At 40.4% G+C, this 24,132-nt stretch overlaps 1 protein-coding gene across 1 annotated transcript in view; it reads right to left on the bottom strand.

Moving 5' to 3' along the window:
* arhgef25b (Rho guanine nucleotide exchange factor 25b) overlaps positions 1–23,323 on the bottom strand; it is a 27,054-nt gene extending 3,731 nt beyond the window's left edge. The window contains exons 1-15 of the mRNA XM_042503855.2: positions 22,907–23,323; positions 10,863–11,185; positions 10,663–10,767; positions 6,642–6,769; positions 5,651–5,717; positions 5,300–5,403; positions 5,007–5,076; positions 3,370–3,459; positions 3,181–3,273; positions 2,147–2,197; positions 1,726–1,803; positions 1,437–1,628; positions 1,149–1,329; positions 859–1,058; positions 621–761 (exon numbers count right to left, since the gene is read on the bottom strand). Of these exons, the coding sequence (XP_042359789.1) occupies positions 621–761; positions 859–1,058; positions 1,149–1,329; positions 1,437–1,628; positions 1,726–1,803; positions 2,147–2,197; positions 3,181–3,273; positions 3,370–3,459; positions 5,007–5,076; positions 5,300–5,403; positions 5,651–5,717; positions 6,642–6,769; positions 10,663–10,767; positions 10,863–11,185; positions 22,907–23,000 (1,917 nt within the window). The 5' untranslated portion in view covers positions 23,001–23,323. The remainder of the gene's footprint in view (positions 1–620; positions 762–858; positions 1,059–1,148; positions 1,330–1,436; positions 1,629–1,725; positions 1,804–2,146; positions 2,198–3,180; positions 3,274–3,369; positions 3,460–5,006; positions 5,077–5,299; positions 5,404–5,650; positions 5,718–6,641; positions 6,770–10,662; positions 10,768–10,862; positions 11,186–22,906) is intronic.
* Between the last annotated feature and the right edge of the window lie 809 nt (positions 23,324–24,132).

Raw genomic sequence — 24,132 nt, forward strand, 5'->3', positions numbered from 1 at the left:
TCAGCTTTCACTTTTACTCCACTACGATTCCTAAATAAAATGTATACTTTCAGTCCTCTACATTTCCCCTGAGCACTTTAGTTACTTACTACAAAATATTAGATTAGGTGTAAGAAAGAAGGAAGGAAAGGGCAGACAGATGGATGAAGGAGCGGGGATATTTAGTACAGTAAATATCACATTCTTTAGGACTTTAATTCAAACTTATCTTTTAGGTTCTTCAACCAGTGCTGGATGTAAGGAAAAACCCAGCCTAAAATTAATTTTACTGCTACAAAAATAAATAAATAATTTTAAAAAAAGCTCTTTTCTCTTTCAGTGAGCTTAACACAATTATTATAACATAATAAAGCTGCTGTAACAAGTGTTCAGTTTAACTACATCACAAGTAAAATAGGTCTAACACAGAAACCAAAACATAACATTATTAACTTTCACTGTATTTGGGTGGCAGTCGAAACCTCAGACATGGACATCTCTCAACATACAGTAAATAAAAAACAAAAACTATCCTTATGGCCAGATACTGGTAAGTACATAAGAAAATAGTGTGATGTTAGTACTTCTACTTACAAATTTGAATACACCTTTGACAGTAGTGTGAAGTGAGACTGATGTACCTGCATGCTGTGCTGGCTGCAGGGTGGCAGGCCATTGGACGTCCCGCAGGCCTGTCTCACCTCTGTGCACAAACTGAGCTGCTGCTGGGCGGGAAGTGGAGGGAGAGCAGCTCGAGTTGTCGCAGCGCAGGGATTAGAAAGCTTGAGAAGAAGAAGAAATCAAAGAGGGAGGATGTCAGTGAAGGAAAGATGTATTAACGTACACCAATGTGCTCGGGGAGCAGTGCTCGACACTCACCACCCTGGCGGCCTGGCTGTGGTACGGTGGGTGCAGAGAGGGCAGGGAGGTGTTGTAGGTCAGCAGGCAGGGCTGCTGCCGTCGCTCCATGGATGCAGAGGAGTGAGGTCGCAGGCTTGATGATGTCGGAGACTTCACGTTCCTGCCCAGGCTGTTTGAGTTGCCCTCCCTGCGTTGGTACTCTATGGGAGACTGAAGGGCTGCGATGAACGGGAAGAGATGTCAAATTACTCACATGCAAAAAACTCTGACATCTGCGGTTTTACTGAAGAAACACTGAGCTCTGGTACCATTAAGGAAGTTCCTCTGAGTCTCTAAGATCTGGACCACGTCGTCGAGCCAAGCTTGCTGTATTTCCGGAGATGATGCCTGCATAATGAAGCGCGTCACACTGCCGTGAGTCCCGCGGGAGGTCAGGACCAGAACGCATGGATCATCATCAGAGTGCTCCTCCACGCCCAAACAGCTGACCTGCAGCACAAAGGAGACTTGTCAAACATTAAGACAAAAAAGGAAACAAAAAAAACACTAAACCAAAGATGTTTTAAAGATGTTTTTGAACGCAGTGCCACTCGCACCTTGATGCTGTTTTTGAAAGTGTACCCTGGCAAGGAGAACCCCTTTTTCTTATCAATTGGCTCACTGAAGATGACCAGCTGCTCAAACAGGAAGACCCTCCTCTCCTTTGCTCTGGACGGGAAGCCGCTTTCCTGCTCGCTGACAGAGAAGGTATCCTGCTGGAGCAGCTTCCCCTGAGCAGTGATTTTCCCCTGAAACAGAGTGTTCGTCACAAACATTTTCATAGACCGTAAGTCCTGGATGTTTGTTTCATCTGGGATGATAGGCAGGAAATAATCTGTATCTCACCTCAAAGCCTTGGAGCCTGCCCACATTCATCATATCATTACAGCGTTTTGGCACGAAACACATCACCTCCACTGCCCTCTGATGGAGAAATAAGATGGAGGAGAATCAGTGAGTGAAAACACAATTAAATACAGATTCAAAATAGTACTTTACAGTTGCCAGTTTATTAGGTACAACTAATACTGCTTAGACACTAATGTGGTCTAATACAACAGTCCTGTAATAAATCCTACTTTCATAAAGGCTGTAATGTTAATTTTTTGTTACAAGAGAGGTGTCGAAACAAACTGCAGTATATTGAAGCATCTACTGCAGGACTTGTATTGTATTATTGACTGCATTAGTTTTAGCTAAGTGTGTGCCTCATAAAGTAGCAACTGACTGTGGGTGTGTGTATTCACACTCTGTAATGTGCTCGTACCTGCAGCTCCTCAACGTCCCTTCCTGCTTTACTGTAGTACTTCAGAAAGTCCTGTGGATAGAGAGAGGTTTATTTAGAGTAACAGTGGGTGACTTTTGTAAAAAAAAATAATTTATTGACTGTGAAACTGTCACTATATCCTGACAGGAGTACAAGAGACAGATAATCTGTGAATAAAATATCATGTTCCTCTGCCTCCTCCGAGTGCTCCTAATGGCATTTTCAAAAATCCACAGCACCTGAACAAAAACAATCAATCAGAGCAACAAGGAGTCTCTAACGCAGTGATGATCACTGCTCATGCACACACTCTGCTGCCCCCTTGCCCCATACACATTCAGTCCACCTCAATATTTTTTCAGGTCACAAAGCTCTCTCCACAACACATTCTCACTCCAAACTTTTCACATATACGCATGTTCAGTGGACTTTTGAGATCTACAAATGACGCGCTAGGTATTCTGGGTGCATCTGTTGTTGACAATCTCGTACGGTGTGTCAATTTTCAAAATACACTTCCGTTTTCACAGAAAAATTAGGCCTATAGTTTATGTACTCTAGATGCATACAGGCTTTTTCAAAATAAAAGTACAACATAGGTAAAACAACTTGTATTTATGTTTATTTCCTTATGCAACAAATGCACATGGTTTGGTTTTGTTAAAAAAAAAAAACATAATAGTTTGGCTTTTCATATGGGAAGCGAACATCAGCCTCCCAGGTGAAAGTCTGCTGTTTGTTGGTCTGCTGGTTTAACTCTTTCTTTTTAGCATGCTACTACTACTAGCTCACATAGCACCACTGAAATAGTTTCGTCAAAGACTTCATTAATGTCATGCTGTCACAAGCATGAGCCTCATTTCTCCAGCTGATATCTGCAACACTCGGCAACTCACACCAAAACAATATAGATTGATAAATAGCACCACAGGTGAGAAGAAAAACATATCTTTTTATTTTGGGGGCAAACTGTACCTTAAATGTTGTATATCAGTGCAATGCATGCAGATACACAGTGTTGTTAAACTGCAAACCTTCAGCAGTAGTTGATACTTCATGATCCTCTGAACAGGTTTGATGAGCAGATCATTGAGCTGCAGCCTGTGACCCAGCTGCTGCCTGAGGTCCTGTCAGGTGACAGAAACAGTGAAAGTGTTTGAAATAAAAGACAAAACCTTTAAGCAGCTCCAGTAAAATTGACTGTAATCTAAAAGTTTACTCACCTCAAAGTAAGTTTCAATGTACTCAGAGACAATGTGCTCTGATTTGGGTTTGTTCTGACAGTAAACCACATACATGTGAAGACGCCGTTCCTGGAAAAAGAAGAATTTAAGAGAGAGCTCATGTTACAGTTACTCCAAATAATAATCTGTGTGTGAGAGGCAGCATGAAGAGCGACAGAGAAAGAATTAAGCCTCTGAGCTGCTCTGAGTCTTAGTCTCCTCTCAGATTTGTTGTGTCCCCATTCCCCTCAAGAGTTTTTCGGGAGTTTTGTTAAATCAGTGCAGGGCTTTTGGCTCATTAAATAGTTCCAGTGGCTGAGAAAGAATGGTTTAATTTGCTGTGGCTTAATTAGGCATGCTACAATACACTAAGTGAAGCGGATAGAGAAGCTGAGCTGGAAAAGCTGTACCAAATCAAAACTTTTTTTTCTCATTTTTCTGCTGTACTACACTTTTTACTGACACTGATATGTAAAATGCCAATGAAAAGGATCTTGGACTTTTTTATGTTTTACAACATGAAATTACTGTGATCAGCGTCTTCAATTCAGCAGTTATTCAGTGTTTATGTTTTTAATTCCTTTAGCAATTTAATTAGTAGAGATCTGTTTTCACTTTTATATTAAAAAAGAAAACTAAGAAAACTCGTGCAGGATAATCCAGGTATCATTTATCCAGTCGTATGCTCAGTGCTTCCCAAACAGCCCTTTCTGACGAGAACTGTGTATGTGCTCTTTTCAAATCCAGACCTCATTGATAAAAACAGTCATTTTACCTCACTGAACACAGGAGCTTCTGGTCTACTGCTGCCTTGATCTGTATTTTTATTGTGTGACTTTTATGTTTTAAAGGGTTTGTTAGTTAGTCTGGATTCCCAACGTACCAAAATAGCTCTAACTAACTAACAGATTAAGGCAGTAGCAGACCAGCAGCTCTCATGTTCAGTGAGGTAAAATATGGAGTCTGGCTTTGACGAGAACATAGTTTTACTTTCCGTTCAGTTCCTTCTCAGAGAGGGCTGTCTGGAAAAATGAGACTTGGTTTATACAGCATGAGATGTGTGAGAGTTTGTGAATTTATATTTTGTAGTTTTGTTGTTGTTAAAAACAAACCCCATTACTGCTATTCATCAAGATTTTTTTCTTTCTGTTTTTTGATTCTTTGTTCACTGTGGAAGCATCCGAGAAAAACGTTTTCTTCACAAATTCTGTGTAACACGAAGTAAGAAATTGATATACAGAAATTATCTTTTTTTGGGGAGGGTATTAAAATTGTCTTTCTAAAAGTTCAGTGTTAAACAACCACATATGAAAACCTTCGAGGAGGGTGTGGGTGCTTTTTATAGAGCTCTGTAATCCCATTTAAACTAAGCGGCGTCTCTGTGGAGCATCTTTAACACTGATTGTCGGCTTTGAGAGCTGATGATTACAAGACCCTTTATTCCACAGCTGCACCTGCAGACAAACTGATCGGCAAGATGAAGACACATCTGGATGGCACGGGTCCAAGGCTTCACATACAGTCAAAGCTCTGATCTGGGAGATGGCTGCGACCTTCAGCTAAACTAAAAACACACGGAGACGGGAAAAAGAGAAACTTCTCATTCGCATTTGTAACTCACTGATCTGCAGACTCACATGTTTGATGAAGAGCTCGGCCAAGCTGTCTGGATCAGCCACACATTTCTCCAGCTCTCCCAGGAAATAACTGTGTGACACGAAGCACAGAGAGTGAGCCAGCATCCATCATCAAGCAACACAAACACACACACACACACACACAGGAAAGAAACTGCAATAGGAGACGTGACACACTCTGAACCGCCATGAAACACAAGGAGCTCAGAGAAAATGTGTTAACTGTAAGAGAGGGTTCAAATTCAGAGGAACTGAAAAAGGGAGAAAAAACAGAAGAGACGTCTCTGACTCACTCCTTATGCCAGTCGTAGATCTGGTGGATGTTTCCGAATACAATCCTGTCCTTCCCTTTCAGGTCCTCTGGAACTCCCTGATTGGCCATGGTGCCCATGTACCCCTATACACCCACACACACCCACACACACCCACCCACACACACACACACACACACACACACACACACACACACACACACACACACACACACACACACACACACACACACACACACACACACACAAACATGACAAATCTTCTCTCTGAGTTTAAGACGTAAATGTTGGTAAGAGCGTTAATGATGAAGGACTCTTACTTATCTATAAATGTCATAAGCAGATGATTTAAGGACTGCAAGAGAGACACACCTGCACAATGAGTCCGAGATCTTCCACATACAACCTCTCTGTCTCAATCAGCTCTGTCAGCACATATCTGAGAGATTTAGGGATGTTAAGAAAGGAAATAAAGGATATTAAGAAATTGAAATGTACAGTCTGACAATTTGGGAAACACACTTTTCACATTTTTGCTGAGAGAAAAGAAGAGAAGGATGATACCATTTTACATCTGGATGGTAAATGGCAGGTTTTACCTTTGGACTAGTCTTGTGTAGTTAGTATCTCAACAGTGCTACATCAGTGCATGAGAAAGGTCTGGAAGGACATTATCATTCTGCTATAGAGACAACAACTCTGCATTGTTTGTATTTTTCTAAATAAACCACACCTGTCCTGTGTATCACTAAACCCAGGATGCAGTGACAGTGTCCCTGCAACATAGTGGCGGGGGGAACACAAACAGTGACGGGGTTAACTGTTTGCATCACACGACTAACGTTATGCTGAGCCAGTGAGATCCTATGGAGAGAACGGTCCTGGATCAGACACCTGGTACAACAAGGCTCAAATTCAGATATCCTATGTCTGGTGAAATTTTGGAAGATGTGACATATCAACTCTGACTTGCCGTGTCAGACAACGGATCAACATCAGGCATGAGAGTCCTGTGAGATGGAGTCTGGGCTTTTCTGAGGTGCAGTCATACGTTGTTTTACTTGTTTTTGTTTAGATTTTTTTTCACACAATTTACTAAAATATAAAAACAGGCATGCCTTCTTGCACAATCCAAATCTTTATAAGAACTTGCCTTTTTCAGCATGTAGGTTTATAGGAAGAGGTTGCTCTTTACTGTAGCAACATTTCTATGCTAAGCTAAGCTAATCATTTGCAGCCTGCAGCTTCATATTTACTGTTCAGACAGGAAAGTGGAATCTCATCTAATTCTATGCACAAAAGTGAAACAAGCATATTTCACCAATATTCAGACTCCTCCCTTAATGTAGAAGTGAACACATACATGCTCTTCTCTAAGGCAGTGTTCCTCTCCTCTTCGCTGTCCACTGTCGCAGACCACTGGCTGGCCGAGTCGTCAGTCAAAGTGCAGCCGTCCTCTCCTTGGAGAGTGTTGATGCTGGATTTTTGACTCTGAAGCAAACAAACAAGACAGTGCAGTTTTTGGTAAGCATCACTGTTACATATTATGTAAGAAGAGACAGACTGAGGGGCAACATGTTCTGTGGGGCAGTAAAACCGAGTGGAAAGAACATTTGCTCAAGTACTGAGCTACAGTGAAATTTTGAGGTACTTTCCTTGAGTATTTCCATTTATATATAGGGCCCATGGGTCATTCTTAAACTATGGTCCATATCGATCTGGAAACTTTTTGAAAATCTAACAGAAATATATCTTTCAGCACATGCTACATTTAATTAAAATTGGTATTTATGTGCCATAAAAAGTTAATATTAGATCGATGTTAAATTTTAAGTAAAGCAGGATTAAATCTCAAAAATGTGGCTGTTGGGGACAAATAAAACAGAGCAAGAACCACACATAAACGGTCACTTTTAATAAATTACACATAATGAATGATCTATTGTTAAATTTTTGTTTGTTTCCATTAATATCAAGTAAGTGTGACAAAAATGAAAATTAGTTTAATCTTATTTCTGACAGAGACACAAGAAGAATTACCAATATTTACATCTAACAAGCTTATAAAATACAATAAACTGCTGAAGGCTGAAGTGGCTCTTAAACGTTTTGACCCTTGCAACCTCTTACAAAAGCAGTGTCTATATATAGACAGATATGCTCTCTAAACCTCTCAGGCAGCTGTTGTGGTTGAGGTTTATTAGTTACGAATTATTTAACAAAAAAAGCAAAGATAAGAGAACTTAAGAAATTTTAAAATGTGATGGAGTATCCTAAAATTGATTTGAGTAAAGGAGAGCTTCTCCCAAGCTCTGTGGCGCAGAGAGCTGTCTGACCACTGGGCATCAACCACACAACTCGAACCATTAAGCTTCATCTACAGAGTCCCCTGAACCAGACTGCATATTTCTTTAGAAATACATAAAGATGATCCTGGGGAACACATCTGCAGAGCAATTTTATGTTCCCTGCTATGATCCCTTTTGGAAAGTCATGTCACCCCCTAAATCCAGTGTAACCTGAGAGTAATAATACGTTTTTAATGTCTCTCCTTGCTGCTGTGGAGACTGTTGGGCAGAGGAATTTGGAAAAAATAGAATCAGGCCTGACAGATGAACATAAATAATGAGCAACATTTGTACAATTTGTCCTGTGAGATGATAAAGGTCGAGGTAACTGACCACAGTATGGAGAGCTGTTATATAACAAATATCACTCCTCACCTAAAAGCAAAATAATCTCTTGTGAAATTGACTGTAAACCTCCTGACATACTGTAGTCTCACCACATTTTGTGCTCTGCCTCCGTGCTCTAGATGATAATCCTTCTGCTGAGTCAGTTTGTAGGTCAAATATGTACTCTGTTTATTTTCCTTTTTCTTTCAGGGTCAGTCTTTCTTTCTGTCTCGCTCTGTCTGAGTCGACTATTCACGTCTTCACACAGCTGCTGATGAGAAACATCTGATTCAAACTCCATCCACGGTTCTTATCCAGCAGCCATTAAAACTGAGCTTAGCTTGTTGCTCTGAATGTTTCCTCCTCTCTTATCGAGATTTCTCATCAGCTCCATTAGTTTCTCTGAAAACCACGAAGAGGTTAAAGGAAAAGTTCAGCACTTTCAAAAACACGCATATTCGCTTTCATGCCGAGATGACTGATGCCACGCTTACCTCTGCAGTTTGACATGTTGCATTCTGTTAGCATAGCTGAGCATAAAGACTGGAAAAAGGCTCTGACAAAATCAGCCTGCAAGTACCCCTTAAAGCTCACTATAATTAACACGACATGTTTAAAACCAACATGTAAAAATGCACTTTACACAGGGTTACGTGTTGGACTATGTGCTGGAACTCAGAGAGCATTGTAATTTTCACACTTTGGTTTTAGATTAAACAAACAAGATGTAACATAAAAATTAATACGCTTTAGAATTACTGGTAGGCAGATTTTGTTATCTTCAAATGGAGTCAGGAGATCTTTTACCTTTTTCTAAGCTAAGCTAACTGCCCATTAGGTGTAGCTTTATTTTCACTGTTCAGATGTGAGACTGTTATCAAAAGCATATTGCTCAAAAAAGACAAAAATAATAAGGCCTCCTATGCGTCACTGCACCGTCATTGCAGACGGGGGAATGACTGTAGGAGAGTACAGTGGCACTTTCTACTGTTAAAAATCACCAATAACAGCCTCCGAACCAAAATCTTCACAACTAGAAATGCTTCAGCAGGAATATGATCCGAAACTGGGGAGAAATTAACAACAGTGGCGACCAAGATTACATATTTCCCTGATGTTAGCGTGCAGTTACTTGTAGCAGTGTGCTTGCAGCTGGTGAATGACCGTTACGGAGTATAGCATGTAGCTACATGCGGCAGTTTTTTAAAAATTTGGACACTTGCAGTGGCGTGCCTGAAACAGACAGCCATATAAAGAAATCAGTCATGATCTGACATCATCTTGTAGCCAAAGTAGAACAAAAAAGTTGGAAACAAAGTATTCAGAACAGTTTGAGACCTGAGGTTTTTGTTCACAGGGATAACTTTCCCATACATTCACCTCTTATTTGAAACTTTGAACATGTTTAACATGGAGATCCAACAGAGTAACATTATGACAGAAAATAAGGAAAAACACAGGTCCCTTTTAAGGGTTACAGAGCCAAAGTAAATATAAAGCTGCAGGTGTGTGTGGAATAATATCGTCCCAAAGGGCCACTGGACTGAGAAAGGCTCAAAAGTCCGGACAGCTATTTAAAAAGCTAAACAATGTCAAACAATGCTACAGGAACTGGAGCAGTGGACGGCCAAGAAAAGAGGCCAGAGAAAGACAGTTTCATGCCGAGATAGATGCAAAGGTAAACCGTTCCTTTAGCAGTCCAACAGTCAACACCGCAATTTATCCTCACATACGTCCAGCCGCCCTAAAAGTGCCTCCAGACTTATTAGCTCTTTACTGCTCGGGCTGCTTGGGTGTCGTGACAGTACACTCCTCACCCCTAGAAACAGACTTTGCTTTGCTTGTTGATTACTTCCAGATGCCGTCTAGAAAGGCCCACAGGATTGATTCCACTCTACACGGCCTTTCAAATTACTACGGTGTAGATTTACCAGAAAGTAGTCGTATGCGTGGGTGTGTTTGTGTATGTGCTTACAAAATATTTAGCAGAATGTGAAAATGTGTGCTATTTATTTGGCACAATTGGTGGAAGTCAAACGATGTGTGTAAATCAGTGGCCTTTCACATGCTTATAAAACTGGGCAGTAAGTAGAGGGATGTTTATAACTCCTAGTTTCAGTTGTCTCTACATTTAAGTGTATGTGTTTCCATCATTTATACATTATTAATTTGAAAGACCTACATTATCTGAGGGTTTGATGATGAGAGAGGCTTCACTGACAGAATTACGATAACTGTGAGGGTAGTTAAGTATTAAATGGTGAGAGCACTTTTGACTTGTATAGTTTGCATTATTAAGGCTTCATTTGTTTTGTTCTCAACTATTTTTCCTGCCCAACAATTGTAATTATACTGTTGCATCAGGAAAAAAAGCCGCATTTTATACAGTGTGTGATAAGGTGCACTGTATGTTGCCAAACTTTCTTCTTCTCTTACACTGAAAGGAGGCCAGAATTATCAGAATGATCTAAAAACAAAAAAACAATAATAATATAAACGGAGCCACACTTTAAATTCCTGTCCCTATCTTGATAAATGTTGGTTGAACAAACTAGTATAAAACAGGATAAAACAGAACAGACTTGACTAAAATACAATAAAGAGAAGAAGCGAGAAGAGAAGAGAAGAGAAGAGAAGAGAAGAGAAGAGAAGAGAAGAGAAGAGAAGAGGAGAGAAGGGGAGAGGAGAGGAGAGGAGAAAAGACATTACCAGTGTCTGTGTGTCTCTGCCTTGCAGGAGGTCAGATAAGTAGCTCTGACAGGGCAGCTGTGCAGGAGGAGAAGCTGCTGGACACAACACGCCGTCTTTCCACACCTGAACAACACAAACACAACAACCATTTCAAAGAAAGAACATAAAATCTGTTTCCTCACAAGGTATTAATGCAGCCTTTTGTCTTAAAGTCTCACCGTGTCTCCACAGGGGAGGATGGTGTAGCTGTCATGCGGTTCCAGAGGCCTTGGCTGAGTTTCACTGTGGGAGAGGAGCGATGGCGGCTGCCTCCCATCTGACCTGCACATCTGCTTCTCAACTTTTCCCGCTCCTCCTCTGGCATCGGTGCTCAGCTTGCGGACGGGGTTGGTAAGCCATTTCTTGAGGGCGCTGACGGGGTGCCTTGACCCTCCAGAAGAGGAGTGTGAGCAGGGGCTGGAGCTGCCTGAGGCCTGATGGGGCACGGGGCCCACTGATGGGGTGATACTGCCGGTCCTGACCGTTACCGAATACGACTCAGCTGAAGAGAGAGAGGGGGGGAAGGGGAGAAAAGGATTGGGTTAATACAGCAGCTAATTGTGGGGTACATCCTCTCAGGTCAGATGCTGCAGACAGATTTCTGTACAAAAATGTTGTTCAATTTCCTGTGTTAAGCCCTAACTGTAACTTAAGAAGCTAAAGCTACTGTACAGGTCCTAAATCATTATAAACACATCTGTTCTCACAAGGAGGGACATATAAGTCTAAGTGGAGATTATATAATGCAGCATTTGTTAGACATTGAGTATAAAAGAACATTTATTCAAATCAACAACGTGGTGACACCAACCAAAGGTCCATCACTTGTTTAAAGTATTTGCAGCGCATTTACTTTGGAATTTTTTTTAACCTGGACCTATTACTCATGTTTTTTAATGTCTAAGTGACTGATGGAGACAACAAGCTTTTGAACTGTTGCCATGGTTTGGTTATGTGTAAAATTCCAAAGGCGGCATAAAGAAGGGACTTTCAATTTCTCTGAAAAAAAAGGGGCTTTTTGACACAAAGTCATTGGGAAATGAGGTCCAGGTTAAAAATTTCTTCAGTTTCCCTTTAAAATAAAGGCTAGCTGAACATGGAACATTTTCTTTTTTAATTGTCACAAACATTATTTGCATTTGCAGAAGAGCACCTCAAGCTGTGCACAAACACAGAGAAGCTCTACCACACATGACGATTTTTTCAAAACAAAATTTTGGAGATGAAGATTGAACCACTAACCTCTAAACAACAAGATTTAAAGGATACAGACTGGAATGATTTTTTTCCTGTACTCCGTCACAACTGAACCCATCATGTCAGCACTGAACTGGCCTTTAACTCAACACTGGAGCTGACAGGCTTTTACGCTACAGCTGGATTCTGTTTCCAGCTTTAAGTCTCTTGACTATGGAAACTGGTACATAATCTTCTGCCACACTGTTTTAATCACACACCCTAACATTAACATCTCACTCTGTTCTGCTGATCGTAGCAAAGTGGAATCTTTCAGGAGCCTCATTTCTCGTTTTGGACTCATCCCAAAAGCCACCATTCCCTGTCAGCACATTTATGTAAGCTGTAATCATAATAACAAGCTTTCAAGAAGCCAGTGGGAATCTGGGTCAGCCATTTGCCAAAACTGCCTGATACTGCCATTAAACAAGATGCCATATTGACAGCAAAATACTAAAATAATGTCTTTTTCTTTCTGCTTCGTTTCAGTTCTCCTTTTATTTCACAGGACCAGCAAAATCTTCCCAAAATACAACAAAATACACAGAGATCAGCTTCCTTGCTCACCCGCATTGGTGATTATTTGTGATAATTTTTTTCAGATATTTGTACTGTATATTTATCATGTTAATGTGCTGACTGTCAGACAAAGGTTCAGTCTCCTACAGAACAATGCAGACATGTAAAGTAGGTTAGACTCAAATAAGCATGTAATTAAACTAATTTATCGCCTGGTGCTTCACTCATGCAGTCAACAACACAAACCAATTTCTATAATGGGATGATTAAGATGGAAGGGAGGAGGGTTAGTGAGTGTGCATGTGTGTGTGTGTGTGTGTGTGTGTGTGTGTGTGTGTGTGTGTGTGCGTGTGCGTGTGCGTGTGCGTGTGTCTGGTGGTCCATGGCCAAGGTTTGAACCATTGGACTATTGGGACAGCTTGCTTATCTTCCAGATGAATCTTATCAAAAGATGACCAACAATAATTAACTGGTTTAGGAAGGTAGAAGAAAGAAAAAATAATCCAAAATATTATGGAATTTAACTGAGTGACATCATGTGACTGATGTCGAGAAAGAAGACGTGGGAGCGACCATGTAAAAGTAATATCTAGGGGGTGATAGTAAAAACGTTTTTGCGATACATGGGAGTTTTTTTTAGAAATTGACATGTTTCCATGCTGCTTATTTTATACTGACAGTTTCAATTTGTACAATTTGAGGGTTGCTGGAAACCCACCTAGTGTTTGAATGAGTGACTTTGACATTGACTTTGATACACTTTGACAGTGTAAAAGCATTGTAAGTGATGAGAAGGCACTATATAAATACAAGTCCATTTACCATCTACTGCTCACATGCTGATGTTGCGCAAGTGTAATGTCTATAATGGTTTCTGTCTTAGTTTAGCATGTTAGCATGCTAACGTTTGGGAGTTAGCATCAAAAGTGAACTACACCCATTTTCAAAAATTTACGTTATTCCTATGGTCTAAGGTGGCCCCAAAATATTAGAAAACATGTACAACTCCCTCCTAAATCCAAAAAATAGAGTGCTGAAACTCAAATTGAGATGTCTTTATGTGTGAAGTCTGGAGCTGCTTCTTGGGCAATGAATTGTTAAAGATGTTCTCAATGACACTGAGAGAACCTAAAGGAATGTTCTGAGTTCACTGGTACGTCTTCTAATTCAGAGCGGAGAACTCTACAATTAGGGCTGCACAATTAATCGAATGTTAATCACGATCACAATATTGGCTTCCCGGAATAAAATGAACTTGATATCCAGACTGCAGCATATCAAATAAAGTGCTTCCTAAACTATTTTCTAAGAGCTGTCATGCCACTACAATGTGCAGCTTGCAAACTTTTCCTGAATGTTGCGACTGCAGACAGGCAAAACACAAATTAGCCATCATCAGCTATCATTGTCCATTGTTTTGAAGTATTTCAGATGTAGGAAAGAACAAATCATGTGCAGAGTTTGTGTGATTTGTGCCTGTGCTGCAAAGCAATACAACTAACTTTTATAACCACCTCAAAAAACACCACAATCTGTAGTACAGGCTAGGCAAAAAATACTGGCTCATCATAATGTGGGCTTTGGACAAATTTTAGCACATTATTTTTCATAGAAAAACACAAACTGTGAATGAGACCAGCCTCAGAAGACGCCAGCCAAGAAGACAAATAACAACGTCACTAACATCAGTCCCCATCCTTTTCCAGCGTCAATTTGGAAATCCATGACAGCACCGTTGGCGCGCTGCATAGCCACTAACCTTCAATAAAGAGATGAGAGGTGAGAGTGTAAAACAAGGCCAACAACATCTCTACATATAACCATAAAATCTTGGAATGACTTTTCCAAAAACTACTGACCATATCCTCAACCATGTGACCCTAATAACAACAGAGCTGAACAAATACAACCAAAACATCCAGATGCCCACATACACACACAACCTGAACGTTATCACCCCAGGCCGAGGCCGACATCTGGTCTCATTGTTTTTTATCAAGATCAGGACATACAGGTCCGTTAACAACCACCTTACAATCAGTTGAGATGATGCAGACAGTGAACAGTACTGCAAGTTTTTCTACAAACACATCAGCATTTTCTATGAACTGACCCTTAATGGTGTGTAATGGTCATTGTGACGTCCAAATCACTGCTGAGCTGAGCGACTCAGCATGTCATGTTTGTTTGAGACACTTACATAACGTGTCATTTTCCCACAGAGCAACAGCTGGACCACCATCCGGACCGCAGGGAGTGTCAGCAGTCTGCCTGAAAGCACGCATGCTGTGAATGCATCCCCGCATGCAGGCTTTCATGGACATCCACATTATATTTAACATTTTCTTCTTGTGTAAACCTTTTGACCATAAAAATAGTTAATGTTAAAGTCAAACTTCATTTTAAAGAAATCATTTTCTGTGACCATTTTCAGGTATCTTGTAAGTCATGGAAGTGATTTCGTGTGCCACATAGATTGTCTACTGAATGCAGATTGAGGATGGATTAATGTTGGCAGAGGCAGACAATACACCTGCCCAGATGGAAAGAAATGGCAGTAAATGGGACCAAAACAGGGTCAGTCTCTCCCACGCTAATCCTGTCAGCAGATCACACTACACTGTGGCTAAACAACAGTTTGATATGTGAGAGTGGAAACAAACTTAAATAGAGCAGATTTTTTGTGTAGTATTTTCAAAGTCAGATATGATCTTTTTTTTCTAATCTAAGCTTTTACTGAAGCAGGACACTTCACCATAGTTCAAATCACATCTATTGAGGATTATAGACCTTCACAGACCAGTGGTTTCGAACTGGTCCAGGCACGGGGTCTCGATCTCTCCTTAGACATTAGTAGGTTACGTGCCCATTTAGAATAGACGCACAACCCACTTTTGGACTGTGACCCACCAGTTGGGAACCACTGAACAGGGCAACTGTGATCACATTCACAGTAAGCAGTTAGTTAGCAGGGAAAGGGAAGTCTTAGGTTGTTCATCAATTGTATAATTTCAAACTTTTCCACTTTAAAATGAACCATTGGTCACACTTTTCTTCATTCTTACAGTTAACTTATGGATCCGTAATAAAAGCTGTGAATGAAAACAGTGTGCAGGAGTTCACCTCTGACACACATTTGAAGCACTTATCTTGCACATGCAGTAGCAGAGAGACGTATTCTTTCACCAGTTTCTGTTAAATCAGTCCAGTTTAAAGGAGCTGTATGAAATATTCAGAGCATATCTACAACTCAGACTCTGAGCTGGGATTGTCTGTCAGTTCTTAACATGGAGATGGCTGAGGTGTACAAGTGCAATACTAACTGCCTATAACTGCAATACAAGTGCAGTACAACTGAAGTGCAGAGCAGCGCTGATTAGCTAGCCAGTAAGATACACACACAAGACACAGGGCCCACACAATTTCTGCGCTGGTGTACACCTGCAGTGCGCAGAGTACGTGGAGTCAGTCTTGTCAGCTGACAGGTATGTGGTTGCTGCTGCTGGCTGACAGATTATACTCCATCTAAACAGCTCTGCCGGCCCTCGCTGTTAAGCGTTGAGAGGTGTACTGGCACACTGAAATGGAGCGCACCCACTGGTTGGACTAACATGCACGGCCAGACCGTCTACCACAACAAAGAACAGAGAAGCTCAGACACACAGAGGGAGCAGGACTTAATTCTCCAATCAGGACGCCATCACTCCCCTATATCTTTATACAACAAATAGATGCTTGTCACAGAGGGCAGATGGGCAAACATTAACCACTTGAGTTTTACTTTTGAAAGAGGACTGAAACATTTAGACTTTCAGGTTCACAGTATTGTTAAAAGCAAGGTGGTATATGCACTTTTACGGTTAAATAAACTTATTCCACAAAAGTAAACCTACTGTACTTTATAATTTTAGGTGTATAAAGACAAGATCATTCTTCTCCTATGAACATATTTTAATAACTAACTCATAAAGCATGAGAGGAAGAGTGTACTGTGTTTGTGCTGAGTGCTGCTTCAATGACCTAATTTACAGCATGGAAGTCTCTCTCTCACTCTCTCTCATTCTCGCTCTCTTAAAGAAGATGGTTGAGAGACTGTTAACCACATCTTTCCCCACTAAACCCCCATAAATGGTCATGGTCTGCAACAGCACGAATTATTGGGATGCTGTTGGAGCTTCAAACTGCATGATGACACCTCAAAAACTCTGAGCATGACTAAAGCTTTACACATGTTGCGTGCCAGGCCTTCAGTTGTATGTGTGTGTGTATATGGGAGCAGATTATCATTATTGCAATCAAATCCAGTCATGTTTGGGTTAAAATGGCCTGCTTCATTTCCTGTTGGAATACTGCCAAAGAAAATACTCCTCAGTCTACACTGCAACCAAAACTACAAATCACTCACTGTCATGTTGTCTGCACCCTCTCACTCCTGAACAGAGCTGATGCTCAGTTCATCAATCCAGGGGAGTGACACATTAATGAAATTAGAAAATGCACACATGCACATCGTTGCTCCTCATTAAACTAATGAGGGGTTTCATTCCTAAACATGAGAGATTACTTTTAATGTGCAGGTATGACATCAAGATGCAACCTCTGGGGTTGAATAATGAGGCCAACACAGAAGTACCAAAAACTACAGTTTCTTGAATGGACCCACTTGAGGCTGGCTCTAAAAGTGAGTCAATCCCCATGATAAAATGCCCAAATTTTACAGCAGAAATAAACCTGTTCACAGCAGGCCCCCAGTAAGTGTGCCGGGCTATGACACCATCTTTGTAGTGGCCAAACGGTAGAATTACTTCTGCCATGTGGCCCAAAAAGACTTTTGCCAGTTGACTTACATGGCGAAAATAATGTCTGTAAATCTGTGGATACGTTTTTTGAGTGCAACAGCCTCCACATAATGACTCGTTTCACCATGATGATTTAATCCATTCCATCCACTTGTTTCATCTCCATTCAAGTTTGGAGCACTTAGCTGGAAGTTGCCAGCTCAGCCAGTGGAAGTTTCTGGTGCACCTGCTCTATGGCCTACACAGTGCATAGGCAGTGGCGGTTATCTGGATCATTTTAAACAGCAGCAGTTTTGTTTTTTTGGCTTCATTCACCACTGAGAAAATTTCAAAGGAAAGTTGTCCCCAGTTCTCTCATCTATGATTTACAGCCTGATTCAAAAAACGGTTTTGGTCTCTATAGCTAATTTACTCAACTCACCCACTGAAATTTTTAAGGCTTTAAGTTATGCATAAGTAAAGGCATGGTGACTATGACTGACACTCTGTCTGGGAGGTTCATCTCAGGCTCTTGGTCAGATCCATCCCTTGATCACTCACTGCTCCATCATCATCCATATATGGTCACTTCTGGCTCTGAAAAGTAAGATGGTGACAGCCAAAATGCCAAACTTGAGGCTTAAAAACATCAGTCCACAAACCACTGGGTGGCATCATGGAGCCTCTGTCCATTATTTTTATACATTCTACGTATGAAATGCTACAATGATACAAAACCCTCAGGAAATTTAGGATGGCCACATTCAAAAAGGCAGAATGAAGCTTGAGGTTAAACCAGGAACTGATCAGCTGATCTCCCTGTGTATGAACTACTCAGCTATTTATCCCAATCTATGCAATAAAGCAGCAGCTTTTATTCGCCGGGCATTGGCACCTTCTATGTAATATACTTCAAATATTGCTGCTTGCAACCAATTTTGTTGCTGCTAACTGCTACTGCTAAGGCTACATGCTATCCACTGGCCATCTGCCACTGCTGCATCACAAAATGGTTCAGTAATATCAAACTGAGACACACCAGGCACTTGAACCTAAATTTTCTCGTCTGTATTCGCATATGTGTACACATATCAATAAGTGTCATCTGATTTGTTCTCTCTTTTTGGTCTTTGCTCTCATTCTCTGTGACCTGAGCCATTATTAGGTCAATTGTATTGGCTACTAAACTATGAGATGAATGACTGTGATTAATGTCTCTTCACATCACATGCGATTACATCCTGCATGTCGACAGCTGACCCAGTTCCAGTTTTCACTGTGGAGCAGGACATCCACTCCGCATGCTGCCACTTCCTTTTTCCCATGGCGCTGAAGGCTGCAGAAGCGGGCTTTCACTCGTGCGGAGTGGTCATCCCTCATAGTTTTCGTTTGCTACTCAAAGACGTCTCTCGGTCTACTCCACCTCCCTGGTAGGTCCAGTTAAAGTCAGAGTTTAGGGTAAGACAAGAATAAAGCATACTGAACACCAGTGAACACAGCCCAGGTCTTTTCAGTGTCATCAGATAACGTGTGCTAATAGAGACTTGCCCCAACTTTGACTATCAGGTCTAATTGTCTAATCAGGTGATTTAAAGGTGCAATGTATGGGATCTGTCCAGTTTTAAAAATCCCCAATTAAACTAACTGCATTAACAGAATGTGAAGCAGGTACAGTTTTGACATCTTGTTAAATATGTCTATGTATTGTTTCAATGGCGCTTCACACAATTGGAAATCAAGATCACTAATGTGCAGACTCTAACTCCATATGGCGTCATCAGCGCAAGATGGCAACAGCCGTAGCCGCAATATTTTGGCCAAATTTTAGCACAGCTGGGGTAAGTTAAAATGTGTCGTCCATCTTTATATACAGTCTATGGTTTGTAGCATGTGGCCAAGCATTACACATTGCACCTTTCGTGCAAATCAAGTTCCGAAAGAAGAAAGACAATAGTCAAGCAAAACCACCGAATGCACCAAGTGCGAAACATCTGAGGCAGCAGATAGAAGATAAGCATCTGTATATGTAGGTGCTCTGTGGTACCAAACACTTCTGTGCTTGTTAGTCATCATGTTTACTTCTTCACATACTGGCAGTGGTGACCTCACACACACTAGTGGACTAATGGACTGTTAGTCATGGCAGCTTCTGAGTCACAGTGATGTATGTGTAATGAGACAGAGAGATTGTTGGCAGGACTTTTAAGTAGATTTCCAAGCAAACATACTTTATCAGGAGGTGTTTCTCTGCCTTTATAAATAGCTGCTGGACACTGTTGCCAAATGAAATAAAACACTCAATGAGAGTGGTCGCACAATGAAGGAGTTATAAGAAGGAAGTCTTCGGGGGAGGTAGAGGGAGATCAGAAAGCTACAAAAACAGAGGAGAAAACCCCAAACCACATTAGAGCAACACTTGAAAATAAAAGAAAAAGGCTCTCCAGTAAAAGTATTCCCGCAACCACAGATGAGGTACGTAAAAAGACACAAACAGATGAGATTAAAAAAAATAAAGAAATCTGGTGGTATACTGACGGTGACTGCTAGTCTACAAACACAGAGCAATCTCGTTCGCAGTCTCAAAAACAGACAAAAAGGATATTTTTAGAGTCAGATGGGTAGAAAAAACCTTGCATAACAGCGACACTGACATCACAAAGTGTACCCCAAAGGAAAAAGTCTGAGATGTTCCATTAAACTTTGCAATTAAAGGTGATAAAGCAAGGCATCTAAACTCAAGACTGTTTTCGCTTTTTATATCTTTAACACGTCTATTTTCAGAGTCTGTCTGAGCAGTGCAGCTCAGAGAAGAGCTATTCTGTAATCACTCACGGGCAACTGGAACAACAGAGGATTTAGGGGTCGGGGCAGTAATGGGACGCATTTGTGTAGCTATGCATGTGCATGTCTGTGTCTGTGTGTGTGTGTGTGTGTGTGTGTGTGTGTGTGTGTGTGTACACAGCTGCCTCTGAAGCAGAGTCACAGTATAGTAGGGGTACATGTTAAGAAAATCACTATTTTTACATACAGTCAAAAATGCATCTGATATGAAACTATAACTAATACTGTGCATGAACAAAGACATAAAAGAAAAGTCTAAATGTAATCTAATGTTTTCATCTCATGGTATCTAAAGTTTGTGGTATACAAATCGCCAAAAACACTGCCACATATGGATCCACAGAACTGACTAAATGTTAGTTAACAGGTTTGTCAAAAATGTAATAATAGGAAATAGGAATTGCAGAGCATTCTTCTGTCAATTGTTCATCATCAGGAATGTATAAGTAAGCGTGAGAAACAAATATCAAGAGAAGCTCTTGACAGGGCAAGTATTACAAAATTGAAGTTAGTTAATGATACTGATCCTTGCAGACTTTGACATCTTGCCACCCATTAATGTTACGGTCCCTGACGTCTATCTGGTGTTTGGCAGTAGCGCCTACACTTGTCAGCAATTAGAATATTTTAAATCTTTGGGGAAGTTTGTCCTATTTACAAACCGGTGGGTACAGGACCTTCAGATCTACAAGCCAAAAAGTCAACTTCACAATCAGATAATGTGGCTAATGTCATGCTAACTGAATGCTAACAAAACGCTGACTAATTATGCACAATTGATGTTCTGGTATCTGACAAAATGAAACACATAACATTAGCCCACTTTGTGTCTAAGTGTTGTAGGTGTTTTAAATCTTACTCACTGAGTAGTGTTTTTGACACGGTAAACAGCGGATGGCACTCTCACCCTTATCCTTCCAAATGGCCAATTTGCTGTTGATGAAACTTTCCCATTCCCCATATTAAATAATTAAAACAGAGTGTAAAACAAAATAGTAAGGCTTTATATTTCCCTTCAACCTCCAATCAGTTAGTAATAAAAGAAGAAAAACTAGGCCTGCTTTTTTTCTTTCAGCAGGCAAGCTAATGCTTATAAGGCTACTTGAAAGTTCAGACACGACCTCTCTTAAGTCCTGTACTTTGTTGAGTTATCCTTAATATTTTTGTAAATGTGTGTTATTTAATGCCTTTTATACTCACAAACAAACTAAACTATAAAAACTTAAAGTTTCTAGCTAGCTAACTGTCAGCATTTGCTTCATAACTAAAATGCTTTTGCTGCTGTTAAAAAAAAGTGATGCAGCCGTAAACAGCATGAATGATTGACATTATCAGGAGAAAAACACAGAAAAGCTTCCATCCCATATAATTATTGCCAGTGATGCAGAGTGAGATTATAATGAAAAAGTTCTATTCTGGGTCTCATAAATCTTGTTATTTTTTTTCCAGCTATGACAGAGTACAGAGATCCAGATGTGACTCTATCACTGACTTCTCATCTGAAACATGAATCACTGCTTGCTCTCGCTGTATCACATCCTCCAAAAAACTGTGCACTGACTTACTGTAAATGAATCCTGGAAAAAAAAATTAAGGAAACTATTTCTGCCTGTTTTCTGTTAAAGATACAAATGCACAAACAATAATAACACCCTCTTTGTATTTCATGGAGTCAGAGTTACTTTTTTGGTGCTCACTGTTCAGCCCTGTCTCTTTTTCTTTTTTAAGGCAGGAGCAACAATCAACACGGTGCAAAGTTGCAAACACTCATTGTATCAAAAAACCAGGGACCTGACACAAATGCCAGGGTCAAGGGCTGAAGCCCACACTGGTAAAGCCACTTGTCAACAAGACAAACACAACAAAATAACATACACACCTCATTGCTCTCAAAGATAAGCCTAACGCAACAGGGACAAGCTACAGAGCAGTACACTACTGCCTGCAGCTGCTGCTAGAAGTAGTTAATATGGTGAGCATCACTGTGTTGGCTAATCCTTCCTATTGTCCAAAAGGGAGCCATTTTGTTGGTTGTTGTTCTTCGTAACAGTGCAAGCAAAACTGTAACTGCAAAATTTTTGACCCAATAAACTAATACAAGATAACATAACAGGGCAAACACTAGGATGCTAATATCAGCCTGGACATCAGGAAGACTAGCAATCACTCTATAAAAGTTAATGTAAATTAAAAATATGACTAAGGGGTGTGGGGGGAGTTGAATCCAGTTGCAGTGGTAGACACAAGTAAGAGTAAGTAATAAAAGGTTTTATTTCAGCCGATACTGAGTGTATTTCATATTTTTTTTGCATCTATAAGTGACTATACTTTATTTATCAGAGTAGAGGGGTGGCTGGGATGTTTTGGTTTTTTTTTCTTTTTTTTTTATATCTTGACCCTCCCCAAAGCAACAAATATTATTATTTACATCAACCACAACATTATCAGTGGAGCATTCCTTTAAGAAGGAATGCACAATATATTTTTCTAATTTTTCAAATCCTGTTAAAGGGAATGATTGTTTTCATTCTTACACTTTTTCTCTAATTATGCTGTGAAAATACGACACACAAGCCTAACATGTTGCTAAAACAGCGCCATTGCTGCTGCCCTCTCAGTGAGACTGGGAGGTCAGAGGTGAAAAACATAATAATTATGAATAAAATTGTTGCAAAAAATAAATATATATATATGTATATAAAGTTCTTTGGATATTTCTTTGACTTGGAGAAACTAACCTATGTTACGTAATTGAAGATCCTAAAATAACAAAAACCATTGTGTACAAGCAATGAAAGCAACTGTTTCATCATCAGTAAAACTCAATTCCAACTGCAGCGACCACGTACCTCTAACTCGAACAAAGCAGCAGCCACATTTGCTGAGCAGTTTTCTGAACAGGTGCTGACACCCACACCCTCGCTGGTGGTGACCCCCTCTCATGATGATCCACTCCTGCTGCTAAACTCAAGACTATCAGAGGCAGACATCATGCTGGACGGACACACACACACACACACACTCACACACACTCACAAACAAACAAACACACACACACACTATTCCTGTGGTAATACCCGGAGGAGATGGGAGGTAAAGTGTACAAAGAGCTCCGTTGCCATAGTCCAAATCTGAGTAGAACCCCCTGGGATGAAAAATTGCTGCTCCTGCCCCATGATTTAGAGTAACAGCTGAAAACCAGAGAGAAAGCGCGCTCTCCTCCGCTCTCGAGCCTCGCTGTGTGGTCAGATAGTGGGCAAAGATTATGAGAGGGACCAAAAGTAAGTGAGGGAGCACAGTGAGGCAGGGAAGAGGAGGGGCTGTGATGAGGGAGGGGGTGGTGGCTAACATGCTGCACTGCTGTGCCTGCATCTGTTTCCCACTCCCACCTCCTCTTGCTCCTCTCCCCTCCCTGTCTGCTCTGTCTCCCCTCTCTCTTCACACCTCCCTCACCAGCCTCTATTCTCAGTGCTCGCTCTGAGGCTGTGGGACGTTTAGTACAATGACAAACATGGACGTCTCCGTGAAATAAGCAAAAAGTGTGCAATGTTCTCTTCAGCCATACAGAGAGCTAATAAACTTTGAAACCTGTGTGAAGAGGCTTTATTTCTTTCAAAAACATGAGAAGAGGGCAATGAGCAACTTCAATAAAAATGTCCAAGAAATTTGTAAAAAAAAAAAAAAAAAAAAAAAATTGCAAGAAAAACAAAAAATTTGCAATAAAAAAGTGCAAAATATAACAAAAAAACAAAATAAACAAACAAACGAGAAATGACCCCTGAAAATGGCTTGACATAATTTATATTTGACAAAATAATTTAATAAATTTAAATATATCTGTGGTAATTATAAGTATTGTTCTCTGGACATTTTCTTCTTGTTTTTAAAAGAATAATATTCTAATTATACTCCTTTCTTGCAATATGCCAGGCATTACTTGTCAAGTTGCTCATTGCCTTCCCCCCCTTGTTTCTTTAAAAAAATAAAATAAATAATTTTAATAATAAAACCAATAATTAAACCAATTTACCCAGGGTCCACATTTTTAAACACTTGTGAAAAGCATCTGAATGTC

This window comes from Plectropomus leopardus, chromosome 2 (assembly GCF_026936395.1).
Source record: "Plectropomus leopardus strain MGB_pleo_1.0 chromosome 2, ASM2693639v1, whole genome shotgun sequence".
Classification (NCBI taxonomy): domain Eukaryota; kingdom Metazoa; phylum Chordata; class Actinopteri; order Perciformes; family Serranidae; genus Plectropomus; species Plectropomus leopardus.